Source organism: Acanthochromis polyacanthus, chromosome 9, assembly GCF_021347895.1.
Source record: "Acanthochromis polyacanthus isolate Apoly-LR-REF ecotype Palm Island chromosome 9, KAUST_Apoly_ChrSc, whole genome shotgun sequence".
Classification (NCBI taxonomy): domain Eukaryota; kingdom Metazoa; phylum Chordata; class Actinopteri; family Pomacentridae; genus Acanthochromis; species Acanthochromis polyacanthus.
Window position 1 is genome coordinate 35,300,021 of NC_067121.1, and position 18,100 is coordinate 35,318,120.

Below are 18,100 nucleotides of genomic sequence, written 5' to 3' on the forward strand. Positions count from 1 at the left end.
AAAATCTTGTATGTTAATCAAGCCATGATGAATTGTCCATGTTCATACAAACACGGCCTCTTCATGAGTCCCCTGTGCATTCCTCACACACAGCAGCACAACAGAGTGGGCGGAGAGGATGGAATTAATTCTATGAAGTGAGCTGGCAACGACACACTGTATGTAGATAAGTGGCAGGCTGTGTGTGTGTGTGTGTGTGTGTGTGTGTGTGTGTGTGTGTGTGTGTGTGTGTGTGTGTGTGTGTGTGTGTGTGTGTGTGTGTGTGTGTGTGTGTGTGTGTGTGCATTTGAGAAAGTCTGGGATTAACTGACCAACACTTTGTCCAGATGTGTCATGCAGATCTTGTACTCAACACACTCAGCAAGGTGTTGCATGTGTGTGTGAGTGTGTGTGTGTGTGTGAGAACATAAGTAGGTGTACTATTGTCATCCTGGTCCCGGTGGCAATGACATATCTTAATCTACTTAGTTAGCGGCCAGGGGTCTTTAGCTAACGGATTATCAGCCAGATTTGAGTAATAGACTCCTCATTTAGCTTTAATGCGTTTTGCATAGAGAGCAACCTCCCCTCATCACTCTTTAAGATGAATCGGCTTCCCAGGCTACAAGATAAAGGGAAGAAAAAAAACTTCTAAAGATATTAGTCTGCCAGCAACTGCATAAATCATAACATTTTGCTAATGGAGGCAAAGTTAAAACACTAACGCAGCCTCTGTAGGGTAACAGCATTACGATATGCATGCTTTAAGTGTGCAAACAAACATGCAGCGTACTGGTAATACTGGTGTGTGGGCTCTGAAATTATCTATCTTTTTTGTTTTTTAAAAAGCTCATTTACTTTCTTGCAGTGAGTTTGATGAGAAATTAAATACCACCTTTATATCTGGATGGAGTAGACTGAACTTGTGCTCATTTAGCTTAGTTGAGTATCAAGACTGCAAATGGAAAAAGGTTAGCATGACAGTGCTAAAAAGATTTTTTTTAAATTTCTTTCTAGAAGTAAGTAAACTGTACAAAAAAAGCATAATTTTTACACCAAGTTGGTTGTTTGTTTTTTTTTTTGCACTTCTTCCATTCTTAATGTTAAGATAAAGTCATTTTGTTTGTCAAGATGTAAATTTTTTCTGTCATGTTTTGGAATTTAGGTTTCCAAGTTGACTGGTGTCTACTTTATAATAAGTCTAATAATACTGAGAGTAATTATCTTTGGATTTATTGTAATTAATAGCATGATGATCAGCTGAGTCTCAGCAGACTGGTGGGACTAGATCTCGATTTCTTTAGGAAAACGTGTAGAATTGGTCGTCAGGACAGTCTTTGACCTCACATTAGACATAAAAACGTTTGCTGTTCTTCTTAAAATGAAAATAAATCAGCCAAATGAAGGCAACAGAGTTAACGGCTGGAGTGTTTATATTTTCATAATATACGAGTCAAGAAGTGGAGTCCTGTAAAAGCGGCACAGTGCCAAAGAAATAAAAGGAAGAGGCCTTGACAGCCTGCCATCTGTCTCCACTTGGGTCCTTTCTGCAGCACCAGTCATATCAGGCTGATTAATATTATTTGTATTTACACTTTTAAATCTCTACAAGTATTTGCTGTAGGCATTTGATAGCTGAAAACTGGGAATAGACGACGAAGCAGTCTCACAAATGTACGACTAATTATTATGCGAATATTTCCTCGGTGCCTAAACAAAAAGAGGCAAAGATTAGAGTTAAATATGTGGCATGAACAAGACTTTTCTATTCTGTTAGACACTGTAGTTCCTCAGATTTATGTTACTTCCCCCTATAGAGTCTCAACCACTGACAACCATCCATTGTCTAAATGCACTTCATCCTGTAGAGGGTCGCTGCTGACATTGGACAAGAGGTAGATACGCCCCGGACAGTTCACTAGTCCGAAAAAGAACGACATATGCTCACAATCACATATATAACCTATGTACGTTCACCAGTTACCCCAGCATGTACGTCTACTACATCTTTATGGCAAAACCAATATCTTAAATATGCAACAACCAACAAAGTGTCCTGACTTTGGAGGATTTTTCTTGTCTTGTGAATCCTTTTAAGTGTTCAAACAGCATGTGAAGCTCCCACACACCACAAACACACAGTTGGAAATCCCATAAATGATGCAGAATCCATACATAAAGCCTGTCTGTATATAAATCTGTGTGTGTCCACTACCTGCAGGAGATCTGCAGCTTTTCTTTGCAATGCAATCATCGTTTGTCATGTGATATTCATTGTGGCCAGCTCCATGTTTTATAAAGAATTGCATTTGTTGCTTTTGTATATTCTTCATTGGGGTTAATAGAGGATATTTGATTGGGATGTGTTTGTTTTCAGCTGTGCAGAGTAATAAAATGCTCATATTTTTGCATAATCATGTAAAATCATTTGAACAGAGTCTTCAGTCTGTGTCACTTTTAGACACACCTCATCCTCCTCCACAACAATGCATGGGTGTATTTGTTTATTGCAAACAAGCAAAAGGTGCATGTAAAAAAAAAAGGTGCCTGCTGCAAAATCCAAGTCTGTTTTTCTCTCTCACACACACACATTTTTACCCCACAAACAAACACAAACAAAGCAGCCCTAGGCCTACCACCGCCATCATACACGGGACTTGGCCTGTCTGTGTGACACGCACAGTTTGTTTGGTAGTTTTAATTTGACAGGGCTCTGAATAGAGTCTCTGAAACACACACACACATGCACACTTCCTCAGACCTACACACACACACCTTTAATTTGACAGCGCTCTAACAAGAGCCTGCTGCTTGTCAAATGTTCTCCAGTGGCAGCAGGGATCCGCAGAGCCGAGGGGGTTCTGTTCAAGGACATCTGTGAAGAAAACACACACACACACACACACACACACACACACACACACACACACACACACACACACACACACACACACACACACACACACACACACACACACACACACTACCTTCAGTAACACACACTCGCTTTGAATAGGCTGAGAGAGGCAGCCTGCTGCACCGCACAATGGGAGAGAGGCTGCACACATGCTGAGGGGTTTCTATACCGCTGTTCCTCTCACTCTCCATCTCCAGCTCCCCTCTATGTCTCCCCTGTCTTTTTTCCTGTCTTTATCTAACATTCCATCGCTTTTTTTTTTTTTTTTTGCCTCTTTTGGTCTTAAGTAGAGGGCTGAGGGGCTGAGATAGACCAGGGGAGATTTTGATGACGGCTCCCTGTCTGGTCCAACAAGCCGATTCCCTTCTCAAACCACACATACGTACGGGCACACACACACACACCAGCTTTCTCTTGGTTCTTCAAATCCAAACACCATGAGACCTTTTAAAGTTACTCAAAGGCAGACGGGACTTTGGTCCTGATCCTCTGGATTTCAGCCCATTGAAGGTGTTTGTGTGCACTCATGAAGCATTTAGTCCTCTGTGTGTGTGTGTGTGTGTGTGTGTTGGTGTGTGTGTTGGAGCTCCCATGCTGTCTCAGACTTGGCTTCCATGGGACACTTTGCTCATTAGAGGGACGAGAGGGCGACTTGAGTGACTTCTCGTCGGCTCCCCGCTCAACTTGATCACAAGGCTGGTCCCGTGGAGCGAGAGGGAAAAGCGCCACGTGTGACGCGTGGAAAAGACAGCATGACACACCTCATGGCGGATGTGTGGAAGAAGAGCACAATAATCTATCAAAATAATTCAAAATTTGGCTTGAAAAAAGAAATGGTGAAGAAATATGAGCTCCCATTGTTGCAAACATGGGACTTTCTCAACGTCTTCTTGCAGCCCTGTGGAAAAAAAAAAAAAAAGAGTAAAAAGTCATCATTATCATTGGGCAGAAAATCACAGTATGTCAGACGTAAAAAATCAAAATGTCAAACATTATACAAAATCAGTCCAAATCAGCAGACAGGAAGGCACAGAGATTTTGCCATTAGATAATATCTTCTGCAGCGTGTGTGTGTGTGTGTGTGTGTGTGTGTGTTCCTGTCAGATAAAATACTGCACATCCCCATGCAATGATCTAGAAAGCAGGTTCACATGGCAGCAACCAAAATGTCAACATGTACATAAACACAAACGTTTCCCTTCAATTCCAAATGTGACATTAAACCGAAGGGAGGAAAAAATGTTGCCGGATTTCTGAGACAAAGTTCAGTTTTGTGGCTCTGCGTGATAACCGACGTGAACCAGTTTTAAGGTGTTGATCGTATTTCCAGATAAAACCGGCATTGATGTGACTCCGTAGCGAAGACGCTCGAGGGGTCTTGTGATGATGAAAAGCCGCCCTGATTATTTGAATCCTGTAAATCACAGCTAAAAGTCAATGTGTAAAGCCAAGGTCTGTGAAACTATCAGCCCGGAATAGAGAACGTAGACGATATGTTACCGCATTGCCAAGTGCTACCACTTAATACCATTAATCTTGGTGCTCTCCCCCCTCATCTCTCTCACTCCATCTCTGTGTTGGAGTGCTCAGCGTCCTCTAAAAGTATGGATCTTGACCGCAGCCATTTTCCGCGGAAGAAGGAAAGGCTAAAGAGAAAGCGCTGACCCCTCTTCGCCGCAATTTTCCCCTCATCAACTTGTGAGACTTCATTAACTTCCATGGGGTAATTTCTTCTTTCAGTGCGTTTCTGAAAAGGGGGAGGATGTTATGACGTTTCGCTCTCATCCACTCATTCCCAGATAGTCCCTCATTTCTCTGGCCTTCTTTTCCCAACTATTCGCTGAAAGGACTTTTAATTTGAAACTTTTCTTTCCTCTGAGTGTCACTTGTAGTATTGGAAATTTACAAGAACATAGGAGGTAGGATTTTTGGAAACCAATGTCACCTGTTCACCTGCAGAATTGTTTTTCTGGCACAGAACTTTCCACTTTTTTTTTTCCACTTTCGGAAAAGTCCTGCCATGGACACAGAGGTTCTTTTGGTAACATCTAACAGCTTTTACCCCTCAGGAACCCAAAATAAAACACCCACACTGAGCCTGGTCGTAGTATTCTTGATGTTCGGTTGAGGCCTCGTTGAGAAGTTGCGTGACGGGAACTGTGAGTCAATGCTGCCCTCTTCAGGAACATTATTGCCACTGTATGAATGGAGTCTTGCCAGTATTTGGATTTGCTCCCTAAGATATTTTAAGGTTTGATTGTTATTTACAGTTAAGCCCAAAACTGTCTTTATTTGACCAGTTGGTTTCTTCTGACTGGAAATAAATATGTAAGACAGAAGGGGAGATAAATTTTTAACAATCTCTATATTTTTCTTACAATTTCGCTAAAAAAAAAAAAAAAAACGTCGCAAATAATCATACATTTTTTTTAGCAATCAGTGTCAGAGCCTTTATTTAGTACAGTTCTTATAAATGCTAACGAGCTCTTTGAATCTCTCCACTGGGGTTTCGTTCCACTCCTCTTTTGTGATAATCTCTGGGTCTTTGAGGTTGGATTCTTCTGGTCTTCTGTTCCTCCACAGACTCTCAAAATAATTAACTTCTAGACTCTATTTTTCACCACTTTGACTGTAAGCTTTCAGATCATTGTCTTGCCTGAAGATCCACTGCGGCCCAAGAAATTCTTCAAACTGCCTGATGTTTTCCTCCACAATCTCATTGCGTCATTTGCTTTGACAAAGTTGTCATTCCAACCACCATGTTTGACCGAAACGCTGCTCTTCTCATTTGTTTGGCCGCGTCCACATCAGATGTTTATGAGCTCACAGTAATATAGTCTGTAAGTGGTGTTCATGTGAATCAGTACGAGAGCAAACTCAAAGTGGACAAAGTTAGCTTGGAAAATCCAAACTGAATCTCCATGTAATCTCCTATCTCCATGTTAGGAGATACAGGAGAATCAGTTTGGCATTGGGCGAATTGAATCGCGTTTCCCTCCCGGGAAAGTTTGGTACGACCAATCACAGCACGGGAGGCGGGAGTTAATGCTGCGTCATCTTCAGCGCCTGGATTACCCATAAAACACCTGCGGACCTCCCGTAACCAAACACAAACATTAACAAAGTTATTCCTAACACCGCTAATCGTTCGGAAGGAGTCTTTTGTTGCGCAGCCTTTTCAAAAATAAGTGTTGTACTTGAGAGTACCCCATGTATTCGCAGATTTTTGTGACAAGAACGGCAGTAATCATTCACCGCGACGCTTTCTCGGCTGCATGCCATTGTTGTTTGGACTACCTGGACTACAAGGTCGATTTGTTTGTGTCATCTGTGTTACGCTGATTGGTTCTTTCTCGTTCAAGCTGCATTCGTTAGCCCCTCCTTTTTGAAATCGTCTCCTATCATCACAATGCCAGACTGCCTTTATTTGTATTTATATTAATACATAAATAAAGTCAGTCTGGATTTTCCAGGCAAGGACAAAGTGGAATACTGCAAAAGGTCATTCACACACATTCTCGAGGTACAGCTACACTCCCCATTCCGTCCTTCTGGCATAAACCAAAGACACATTCTCACACTTGTATATTTTGTTAGACTGCCTTTAGTTGAGTACGGTACTCACCCTTCTGAGACAGATTAACATCCTTTCCATGACCACAGATATGTCTTCCAACATGGTTGTTTAAGAAATGAGCAGCTCCTCACTGCATCAGCTATACGGTTAAATAAGTTGTTGCAGATGAAACGTATTCATGACTGCAGTAATTATCTAATGAAAGGCTCGTACCTATTTGCTTAATTGAGGTGGCATCTTTTTTTGGGGGGGGCAGGCAGTGTATTATATTGTTCATTAAGTATTCTATTGCTTTTCCTATTTGCATTTCTTGATATTGACATATCATGTTTTATATTGTTGCACTTTTTGCCTTCTTGTTTTAACTTTATCTCATTTTCACTTTAATTACACGCCAAAAGTCATAGCTGCACTTAATGCTGCTAAAACTTTAAATGTGCAATCAAATATCTTGTGTCGTGTTTTAGTTGTCGTACCCTTTTGGAATTTTCTCCTTCTCTTTAAATTGATATTTTCATCGATAGTTTAGAAGCATTTTCTTTTTTTTATTCATTATTTTATTATATACCTCTGATTTGATTCACTTTCCTGTTTTTTTACATATAATTTTGTAGTATGATGACAAAAATATATATTTTACTCTATTCCCTTTGCTTTTATTGGCCTTACTGTCCAGCTTCCAGCATTATTTTGCCTTCTGGTTGTCCTGTTTGCTTCTTCTGGAAAATAACTTTGTAAAAGCGCAACACTAGAATAAATAAAGCTGTTATCACTGATGGACTCTGAGCAGGATCAGAGCTTCGTGTCTCATGTTTTCTCCAGTCAGTGATGTTCATCTGTCTGCAGCGGTACGTAAACTTTCCTCTTTCTCTCTTTCCTTCAAGCAGCTCTTCATGATACATGAAGTGCCAGGACCAGGCCTGGCGAGGAGACAAATGCCAACCAGTCGCTCTTCCAAATGTCAAATCTGACATGTTTTAGACATTCACCAACCGTCGCTGCTGGACCACTTCAGATCTTCACTCTTCAAACAGTCCCTGACGGCTCATGATGGGAGCGCAGGTGAAACGGATGGAAGTTATCTGATGTATTCCCTTCACTGAGCCCTCTAGTGAGGAAGTTTATTAAAGCAATAATCATAATATATAAAAAAAACTATAAGCACAGTACATAATGTGGGATGCAGTGAGCACACTAAAACATTGTTTTCCAAAACAAATACTTTGAAATGTATGGATTTAGTCACATTTAAAAATAATTGTGCAATAAGCTGCACAAAGCAAACAATAAGTTACACCCTGAGAACATACAACTGCTGTTCAGAAGCAACACTTATATATTGTTATATTAAACTAGCATGGCTTTAAAACAGCAGCTCTGATGGGAGATGTCACATCTTTAACTCTTTTCTCCTCCATTTGCATCTCTGACGGGAAGGACGAGGATACAAGGAGAAGAGTCGAGGGAAGGAATCAAGGATGTACAAACTGAGAAATGAAAAGCAGGGAGCGTCTAAGGATTCATCACCCATATTACCAGACTGTAACGTGTTCAACAAATTGGCTAAAAGTCCCAACACATAGTATGTTGAAAGTAGTAGGTGACAAAAATAAGATGTTCTACTAAATCCATTGCATGTTTCAGCTGCTGAACGTAACATTTCTGAAATATTACAAATTGTAGGACCACTGGACCACTAGGGGGCGCCATGAAAAAACAAACGACAACATAGGAGAACACTACTGCAATAGGAAGAATATGTCAGCTGGTTTAGTACACATCCTTTTATCTACATTTAAGTATCACTGAATCATATATCCAATGACTCCTAACCTGGAGACCTGGGTGAGATATTATCCTTTTATTCACATTTTTCAGAATGTTTTGGGGCGACTGTGAAGAAGACGACTTTCCTTAACTCTGAAGACCGGCTCATCCATTTTAAAAGAGCAGTCCACACCAATAAGGACGATTTTTTTAAGATATACATTTTTCCTACATGTGTTCTCTAAAAATTTGTTCACACAACCATCATTTTACAAAACATCTCCGTAAACACGAGAACACAAATGTGACTAGAAACATTCTAACAAGCCGGCCAGAGGGAGTCATCAATTTATCAACTTTGGGTACGATTAACCAAGTAACAACAGCAGCAGATGCAAAGGCTTGTGTGTCAATGAACTAGTGCAACAATGCCAAGTTAAACTGTGAAGTCGCTGCTGTTTCTAGCTCATCTATCCATTATCTATACACTGCATGATGCTCATTAGGGTCATGGGGGGGCTGGAATCTATCCCAGCTGACTTGGGACATCCCTGACAGGTCTCCAGTCTATCACAGGAGTACATACAGAGACAAACAAGCACACTCACACCTACGAACAATTTAGTTACCAATTAACCTCAGCATGTTTTTGGACTGTGGGAGGAACCCAGAAAAACCTACGCATGCAACGGAGCATGCAAAGTCCATGCAGAAAGATCCCAGGAAGGCCGGGACGCAAACTGGGGATCTTCTAGCTGCAAGCCAAGAGTGCAACCATCAAGCCACTGTACAGCCATGTTTCCAACTCATGCTCACAAATAGAGAACATTGTAAGAACGTAGGTGAAACACCGTTTCTGAATATTTCCACACGGATAAAAGCCTGTACTTTCGAAGGCGTCTCGATATCTCAGATTTAACAACCTAAACAGCATGTAGACGAGAGGTCCAAAGGAAAATGTTGCAAAATACTTAAATTAGTGTGGACAAGGGCTAAATGAAGCTTTCTGAAACAATGATCGTCTGTGTTGCGCTGCTACAGATGCCAAGTCTGGCCACAGTGTGTGGTGGAGCCACAACAAAACTGATGAACAAAGGTTAAATTATCAGGAATGTTCTTGGCTGCTTTGTTGTTTTTTTACTGTCACACAACAAAGAGCTGATCTCCAAACCCACACTGTGGTTTAAGACGCATCAGACATCATGATTACTGCAACAAACTCTCCTTTATCTGAATGTTAACTTTGGTGATATGGTATCAACTGTCTGGAATTTATACGCCAAGAAATGAACAGTCATGTCATAAAACAACTGAGCTGAGACTACGAGCATTCTGGTTTATTGAAGGCACATCAGTTAAAGAACATTAGTTGTGCTGGACATATACATTCATTGTCAATCCACTGTTGTTGTTTTTTTAACTAAATCAATTTTGTATTACATAGCAGGGCTGAGCATTCTACAATTTTTGGACAGAGAAATGAAAAGGAACCAACTCTGTAAGGCAACACTTTCAGACCTCTAATAGAGAAGAAAACATTAATGTGTCAGCTGCCTTCATTACAAGCTCCCTGGTACCTTTGTTTTTGTAGAAAATCAAGGGATTAAAACCATAAATATATATATTAAATTTATACATAGATACAGATTAACCAGCCTCATCAGTTTTAGAATACACTACTACTAATCTACAATGCATCACATTTCACAGCAATATTAAATACGATTTAAATTATCCTAAAGGACTTACGAGTCAAGTTCTTGTGGAGCATAGCGACTGCTTGCATCGGAATAGTTATATATTGTAGTTTTATGTGGTACAGAACTTGTAAAAAGTAGGCAGCGTTAAGCCTTTCAATCAAACTTCAGCAGGTTGTGACTTCCAGTGTTTCATATGGTGGGTTCTAAAGACACAGATTCAGAGCATTACACCTCGACCACACCAGTGGAACTTTCCCTTTAAGTGACGAAAAAGAAAAACATCGAAAGATCTTGAACTGGATCGCTGCAGAAACTGGCAAACTTTCATTCCCCAGTTTCAGATCACTGCAGAATAAACGAGCGATTTCTGTCACCTTCTCTTCAGCATCTTAAAAGACTTAAAAATCTTGAGTTTCTCTTCAAGTTTCACTGCGTTTGAACGTGCTGTCTCTTTTTAATTTCAGTCCCTTCCGAGTCCTTCATGCGGGAAACCAGGAATTCGCGGCACTTGAGAGCGTACTGCTCGGGGAAATCCCGGTAATGGCCCACATGAGGACTGGAAACAAAATCAAAACTGTCCACGGGGACGCCTTTCTGCTTCATGGCCTTCATGAAGAACTCGATGTCCCGGTGCCTGATGGTCAGGTCGGCTCTGGAGTACAGGAAGAAATGAGGCCAGGAGGGCGGCTTGTCCTGCACGGCGTCGTAGTGGTTCTTGTGGATGTACTTGGTCAGGGGGTATAAGACGATTCGCAGGAGGACAACAATCACTGCAAACAGCGCGAGGAGGACATACCTTAAAACAGGACTTATTCTTGGCCCTAAGGTGGTCATCAGTGCACGCAGAGCCCCGCGGACATTCGCACTACCGGGGGCGCTGTCCACTACAGCCCCGATCACATGCAGCGAACTGAACTGTTTGTCGTTGTGCAGCAGCTCGACGATGTAACGGTAAAGCATGAAGCCACCGTTACTGAACACGTGAAAGAAAATGGGACTGTTCTCCACCTCGTAGTCGTAGAGGATCTCCAGCAGCTTGAGGGCGATGCTTCTCAGCTCCTTGTAGCCAAAGGACTCTGAGATGAAGACCGTCTTTAAAGGAGCTGTGTAGCGGATCGTGACACATCCCTAAAGGAGAAGAAAGTAAACAAAAAAGGGAAAAAAAGGAAATGGGTGAAGAGCATTTAAATTACTATTCCGCTGAAACCTGCTGATCCAGGAGGCCTCGGTTCTGTTTCTAATCGTCTCAATGACAAACTGTTGGACGGCTCAGAACCTTCTTCAACTAATACTACTTTTTAACCCTCCAAAACTACACAGAAGTCTCACCGCCAACGTAAAGTCTGTTGCCAGAAACCTCAGCGTTTTATTTGACCCTGACCTCAGTTTTGCTCCCCACATCACAGAAGTTGTCCAGTCTTGCTTCCTCCAAATAATAATCTCTAAGGTAAAGTTGATGCTCTCATACCTAGACCTGGAAAAACTTGTCCATACACTCATCTTCTCCCATTTTGATTATTGCTACAACCTTCTTTCTGGCATTTCCGTAAAGCTCCCGTCGCCTCCAACTTGTCCAGCAGCTAGGCTTGTTATCGGTTTTATTAGACGACATCACACCTATCTTGGCTTCCCTCCACGGGCTCTCTGTTGGTTTTAGAATTGATTTTAAGATTTCACTGATCACTTTTAAATCTTGTCAAGGTCTTGCCCCAAGCTGGAGCCCTTTTGGCCGGTCCAAAGTCAAGGCTTAAATCTAAGGGTGACCAAGCTTTCTGACTATGATGTAGCCCATTTCAGTTTTGGGCTCTTTTAAGTCGAGATGATTCAAAACCTCTTATAGTTTAAAGCTGAGTAGAAAAAAAAAAAAAGCCATCTTCTGTCGGTGCAGACAGGAAGAAAAGAGGCCTAGTCATGTGACCCTTCACACTCGTTATTACTTGATATTGATGCAATTTAGAGGAGACAACCTATTCTTTGATTTTAAAACTTGAATTAGCTGTTCAAAGCCAAAACAATTTCAGAGAATAAAATTTAAAAGAAAAATGAGAGGCAATAACGGTTACCAGTGGGATTAAACGGGCCTTGTTCTTTCATTTTCTAACTGCCAAGTTCCTTTTTTGAGTTGTGTGCTAATCTAGCTAATTATTCATTTAATTTATTGTCATTTTTACTATGTATTTTTACCTGACTGCTCTGACTTGTCTCCTACAGCTTGTTTGGTTGTCTCTTACAATGCTCTTAAAGAGACAACACAGAAAGCTGATCAGATGGTGAAATGTGTGGTTTGAACCTGTTCATTGTAGATGGAGCTGTATTTGGAGAGGTGTTTGTCTTTGCAGCCAGTCCAGCCCAGCAGGATCACAACTGGCTCCTTTGTCCCCTGCCAGTGTCTCTCTGAAAACAAGGCACATGATACAACAGGCGTTAGCAGAGCAGCCACAGCCAGCTTGGCTAAATTAACTCTAACCTTCAAGCTAACAGTTAGCACAATTGCATTTTCTCCGCGTCTCTGAGCGACTGACTTAGCATGTAGGCTAAGCTAACTGAGGTGTGAACATACAGCACAATGAAATAAAGGCTCACCCGATGTCCCCGCATCTGGAAACACGATATTGTAGTCAATTTCATCTGCCATTTCTCAACGCTATCGGCTGTGGTTCTCTAACGGTGCTGTCTGATTCATTCGGCCGCTGTGAACAGTGATGATGACCGGGCAACGGAGCGCTGCATCAGGGGGCGAAGCCTGGAGGAAACAAACGGCTCACAACGAACAGAACAGGTCGGTGTACTGTCAGGAGAAGGATGAGCACCACTACACGGTGCTTCCTCCCGACCCTGAGGATTTCTTCTTTGTGTGGTTTAAACAGCGTTGCGCTTGTAGAGCATCACCGCCCCCTAGCGTATAACAGCCGCCATTTTTCTTTAGCTGGAGTGCAGGTCTTCAGCTCCAGATTCTAGCTGAGCTGACTGGCAGCTGGGGTTCTGGACAGGCTCTCAAATGATTCTGGAGTTCTGATTTTACAAGTGAAACCTATTAAATGATAATAAATATATGAACTTTTTACTATGTGGCCTGAACACAGTGATTCTACATCAAGTGTAATCTGTACCAATCATTCATTTGTATGTGCAATATTTCATAATCACGTGTAATATTACTTTACTCCTTCAGAATCACTACAGTATTACTTCTTTTTAATTCAAGTCTTATTTTAGCTTACTTGTTTTTTTTAAAACAATATACCGTATATGTATTTGATTGCATTTTTGTGAGACACTGCGTTTATTCTAATGTTCCCTAATTTTTCTCTCAGCAACATCTGGCAAAATGACTTTCATTGTGAATAATAAAGGTCTGTCTTGTGTTATTATACGTTAGACTTTGCATCCACGCTGTGTATTGTGCCACTCTTCTTTTGTAGTGGATAAACAAAATTCTAATTCTGGATGGTAAGATCATATTATTCCTTCAGACAAATTCAGATGATGAAATAACAACAAAAACCATTGTTGAAGAGCTTTTGTTTACTTTCCAGAAGAAACAGGTCATATGTCTACGAACGGCTATCAAAAGTCACCTCGCTTCCAGTGTAACAGCAGTTGAGTAAAAAGGGATGCCTCTGCATTGCAATTTATCGCTGAATTTATAATTGTAAGTCATTGAAGCCAGTAATAATTCTCCTGTCAATTATTACAGTTTGATCAATGAGGCAAAAACCACTCAGAGAACTGCTGTATAAAAACAATGTGACAGTAAATATTACTCTATGGCACCAAGTGGCATCATCAGGGCTCCGACAAACAGTCCAAATACCCAAAATATCAGGATTTCTATTCAGCTAGCTCTACAAAAGTAACCTATTCTTACATTAAAGACTGAAAACTATCAAATATTGGCTCTTTAAGTGAAAATATTACCTCAACTACAACCTAATTACAGAAGTCACTGTGGAATAATTTTATTTCAATAATTAACAAATCATACCACTGCAGAGTTTTCAGCTACATGCTAACTTCAGCATGCTAATATGCTCACAATGACGGTCTAATTTTTTGCACAGCATGTTTGACATCTTAGCTTAGCAGATAGCATGCTGGCATTGAATTAACACAAACGAAAGGTGAGGCTGGGTTGAGGACATTTAGCTCTGCAGGAATTTGGTCATTAACCAAAGAAATGGAGGAAATATGAAAGGTCTACTCAAGCTATTACAAGGGATCCCGGTGTGGCTCAAGACATACTTTTACAGAAATCTAACCAAGAGATTAAAAAAAACAAAACACAAATGTAAACGTCATGTTTAACCAGATTTAAAGTAAGTTGACCACCAGCATCACTTTGATTCACTCGCTGGTGACATGAATGCCAGAATTTCACAGCAATCCATTTCAAAGTTGTTCAGTCTGTTGCCATGTTGTCAGTCTGGCTAAAAACTAAATTTTGAACCTGCATTTCTATTAACTGTTGCTGCTCTTCTGTCCAACCTACATTCTTCCACCCCACACCATCTCCATCTTCTGCGTGTGGGCCTTGGACGACTTGGAGAAGGTGCTTTTAACCACGTTCAGAGGAGCCGCTTTGCCGCTGAGATAGACTTTATTCAGGCAGGTGGGAAGCCAAGACTGCTCGTCCACCTTCTGCTCCTTCTCCTCTGCTGCTGCTTCTTCTTTCTTGGTGAGCGTACAAGAGCAGGCAAAGATGTGTCCGGTCATAAAGGCATCAAATCCTGCCCGGTGAGTTCCTGCGTCAACCTTCTTCTTCTGAGCGTCCGTAAACTTTTCTCTTGCTGCTTCTCCTGCTCTGCTTTCTGCACCATTTTTGGCGTTTGAGCCGTCATCACTTGGTGCAGAGTTTCTCGAGTCTGAATTGTCTTTGCACGTTTTGTTCTCCTCATTATCAGCTTCCATACTTTCTCCTTCAGTCACACTGTCAGGGAGCGACTCGGCAGTTTTCTCTTGGTGGTCGCCTGATGTTTCTTCTTGGTCCATTTCCATATGGGGTATCTTGTTTTGGGGGGCTGCATGAAAGATGGAGGAGCCCTCTGTCAGCTCTCCACCTCCTGATTTCCTCTTATCTCTCTGTCTCTTCCTCCTTTTCCTTTTGTCCTCCTTTCCTTTCTCATCCTGAAGAATTATTAGGTCCGTGTCATGGGAGAATGGACACTGAGTACCATTGGGACACCAACCAAATGCCTGCCAGAGAAACAGAGAGCGACAATCAATAAAAACATTTACACACAAGTATGTACTATAGTTTGCTTCTTCATTCTAATGTGGAAGCATAAACAGGATAGAAAAGGAAAACGTACTTGCATTTAGTTTATGTAGAAAAACTAGAATTTAGGGAAGCTTTTAGAAAATTCTTCCTTTAAGTGAAGAAGATAAAAAAATAAAGTCGAGTCTTACAGAGAAGCGTTGGCAGATTTCAGTCTGTCCCTCAGAGGAGGCCACATCTGGACACTCTTTATAGTCCACATAGGTAGACATGTGACCAGCATACTGACAGAACTCAATGTGAACATGAGGTCCAGGTGCTCCAGAGGTCAAACGGCGACTGTTATCCAGCTTACTGGAAGAAGAAGAAGATATGAGTGGCGAGAGAGGAACAATATGCCTGATAAAAACACTGTCACAGCTCTGCTTTTTAAAGCAATCATATAAATGTGTTAAAGCCCTCTGAGGCATCCTGACAGTATAATGGATAGAACAGCCACGTTCATGACTTTCCTACACTGAATGTGTTTTGTTGCAGCCATACTGTAGATGGGTCAATATGTAATTGAGGGACTTTTGAAGTCCATGAGATATATCTTGCAAATTCCACAATTATTTATGATGGAAGCAATCACTTATTAATTAAAAATGACTAGATATCACTAAAATGTCAATTAAATAACCGTCCCAATTTAATAATAACCATCACAGGGCCGTGCCCTTCTTCCTGGTCCTGCAGGAGGCTGACAATGACCGAATCATCTGCAAATTTTACAATGAGCCTTGAAATACATTTAAAAAGCTACAGTGAAATACAAACCATTACTCACCATTTCTTAAAGGCGTACTCCAGATAGGAGGCAGTGAGTCGGAGCTCAAATTCAGTGACGTACTTGGTGTCATAAATACCAGCAGGAAACATCTCAGACAGGTCAGCGGTGAAGGTGGCCAGGCGCTCAGGCAGATGAGCATAAAAACACTGTCAGAAAAAGTAAAAAGAAAGCATGCAGCATGCTGTGAGAAAACAAGTTCATGTAATTATTTTATTGTGAGAATGTCTGACATCATGCAGTTTCTTGTTTATACTGCAGCTGATAACACATTCTTGATAGATAGAAGCATCAAAATCCCATAATGCTTTGATAGTAAACTGATATTAACTTGCTCAGTTAATGACTTGATGTCACTAAATTATAAAATTTTACAGTTTTAAACTTTTTAGTCAGTGTGAATATGAATAAAAACTATTTGGTGAGAATTTCTGAGAATCACATTTAACATCCTTGGAATGAAACTGAAAGAAAAAGAACAGCACTTTGTACCTGGTAAAGAAAAGCCATGTCGATGAGGCCGTTGTGGAGCACCAGAGGTTTTCTGGCTCGCAGCAGTTCAGTGAACAACGCTCGGATGTGGACACCACGGTCATCTGATCCTCCCTTGGAAAGAAGAAAGACAGAGAAAGGACTATTAGAAAACAAACATATAAGGAAGGTCAGTTACCCCTTGTATTGTACTGACTGAGCAACAGTGTTTTGAAAAATACAATACAAATCCATACAAACTTTCTTCAGTTGCAAAATCTTTAAGTGTTTTGTTGCGTGCACTGTGTGTCTCAAATCCTCCCCAACAGCATTTCAATAATTTTGTAATGACCTTATTATTGCCCTTGCAGTAAGGGATCCCGTGTCCGTACTGCTTGTTAAAATCAAACCCGTGCTGCACCAGGAACTGAACTGACTGGGGCTCTATGATGTACTCCTCTGAACAGAGCAGGGTGAGGTTGTACACCTGGACCAGGTATGTGTCTGCATCCTGTGGAAGGGACAAAAAGAGGAGGAGGAAGGTAATAAAGTTCACAAGCATATTACATGCACTGGCAAATTTTCACACTAAATATGCATGAAATACATATTGATTATCTAAATATTCTATGCGTTTATTTTAGGCTCGTGACTATTATATACATTCACAGTACATGACTATAAGCCTGCAAATACATATGTTTACAAGTTCTAAATAAGTGTTCATGGCATTGTCTTGTGTTACCGTCTGGTCCTGTTTCTTAAAGCAGGCGAATCCCAAAGAGAGAATGGAGCGAGAGCGAGCTGCGTGGCATATTGCTTTATATCTGTCCTCTATAGATCTGAAACAGGACAGCAAGTCAGGGCACGAATAAGCATTACCAGAATTAGTGTAACTTATTTTAAAGTCTGTAATAGCAATGCAGTAAGGGAGGCAGAGGACCACAAATGTTTTTACTCACTCAGCCAGCAAGGCCTTCCTGTTTCCAAGACCACTCAGCTCCTAAAGCAACACAGGACTGTGAATTGCAAGTAGTAATAAACCTTAGACAAAACAACACCATATACATACAAGTTCATTTAAGCCATGCCCATATTAAATGGACAGATACACACACAGATACTGGCACTTACTGTGTCAAGAGCTACGAAGGACGACGTCTTAATGGCCACTACCATAGCAGGCCAAAGCTCTTTAAAGTTATCATTCTGGACATCAATCACAGGAACTACCATTGGACTAGCCATGTTTGTTTAAATATCGAGGCTGAAAAGTTTCCTCCAAAGTTACCGACAGCTAACTGAAATGTGTTAGCTAGGTAAATTAGTACCTCACAGACGTTTTCATTATTAGCTGCTTTATCCGGAGGCTTAGCTTGTTGCTCACTTGGTGTAGTACCGTTATAAAGTCAGTACTTAATTTTACAGTCGTAGGTTATTTGACACTTAACTGAATCGCCAGCAAACAGCGTTTCAACCGTAAACATTTCAACGTGCTTCTTAGGGTCCTGGCATAAAAATCCATAGTAGCTGGATTATTGCACGAATGCAGGAAAATAGAGTTTCTTTGTTAAGTGCTTGCAGAAAACGATAACAATGGATTAATACAATTTTTATGAAAAATGTGTGATTTGAGTTTTATTTC

The 18,100-nt window shown here is 41.0% G+C and overlaps 2 protein-coding genes across 2 annotated transcripts; both read right to left on the reverse strand.

The window, feature by feature from the left end:
• Positions 1–9,556: 9,556 nt before the first annotated feature.
• On the reverse strand, positions 9,557–12,811 carry tmem53 (transmembrane protein 53). The gene is made up of 3 exons (XM_022214857.2): positions 12,524–12,811; positions 12,231–12,334; positions 9,557–11,068 (listed from the first exon to the last, which is right to left on the reverse strand). Exons 1-3 carry the CDS (start codon positions 12,573–12,575, stop codon positions 10,367–10,369), a joined length of 858 nt encoding a protein of 285 aa, XP_022070549.1. The 5' UTR covers positions 12,576–12,811; the 3' UTR covers positions 9,557–10,366.
• A 636-nt stretch (positions 12,812–13,447) lies between these two features.
• On the reverse strand, positions 13,448–17,987 carry toe1 (target of EGR1, exonuclease). Its single transcript, XM_022214855.2, has 8 exons — positions 17,590–17,987; positions 17,418–17,458; positions 17,201–17,297; positions 16,808–16,966; positions 16,477–16,590; positions 15,985–16,133; positions 15,347–15,509; positions 13,448–15,133 (listed from the first exon to the last, which is right to left on the reverse strand). Exons 1-8 carry the CDS (start codon positions 17,701–17,703, stop codon positions 14,426–14,428), a joined length of 1,545 nt encoding a protein of 514 aa, XP_022070547.2. The 5' UTR covers positions 17,704–17,987; the 3' UTR covers positions 13,448–14,425.
• Between the last annotated feature and the right edge of the window lie 113 nt (positions 17,988–18,100).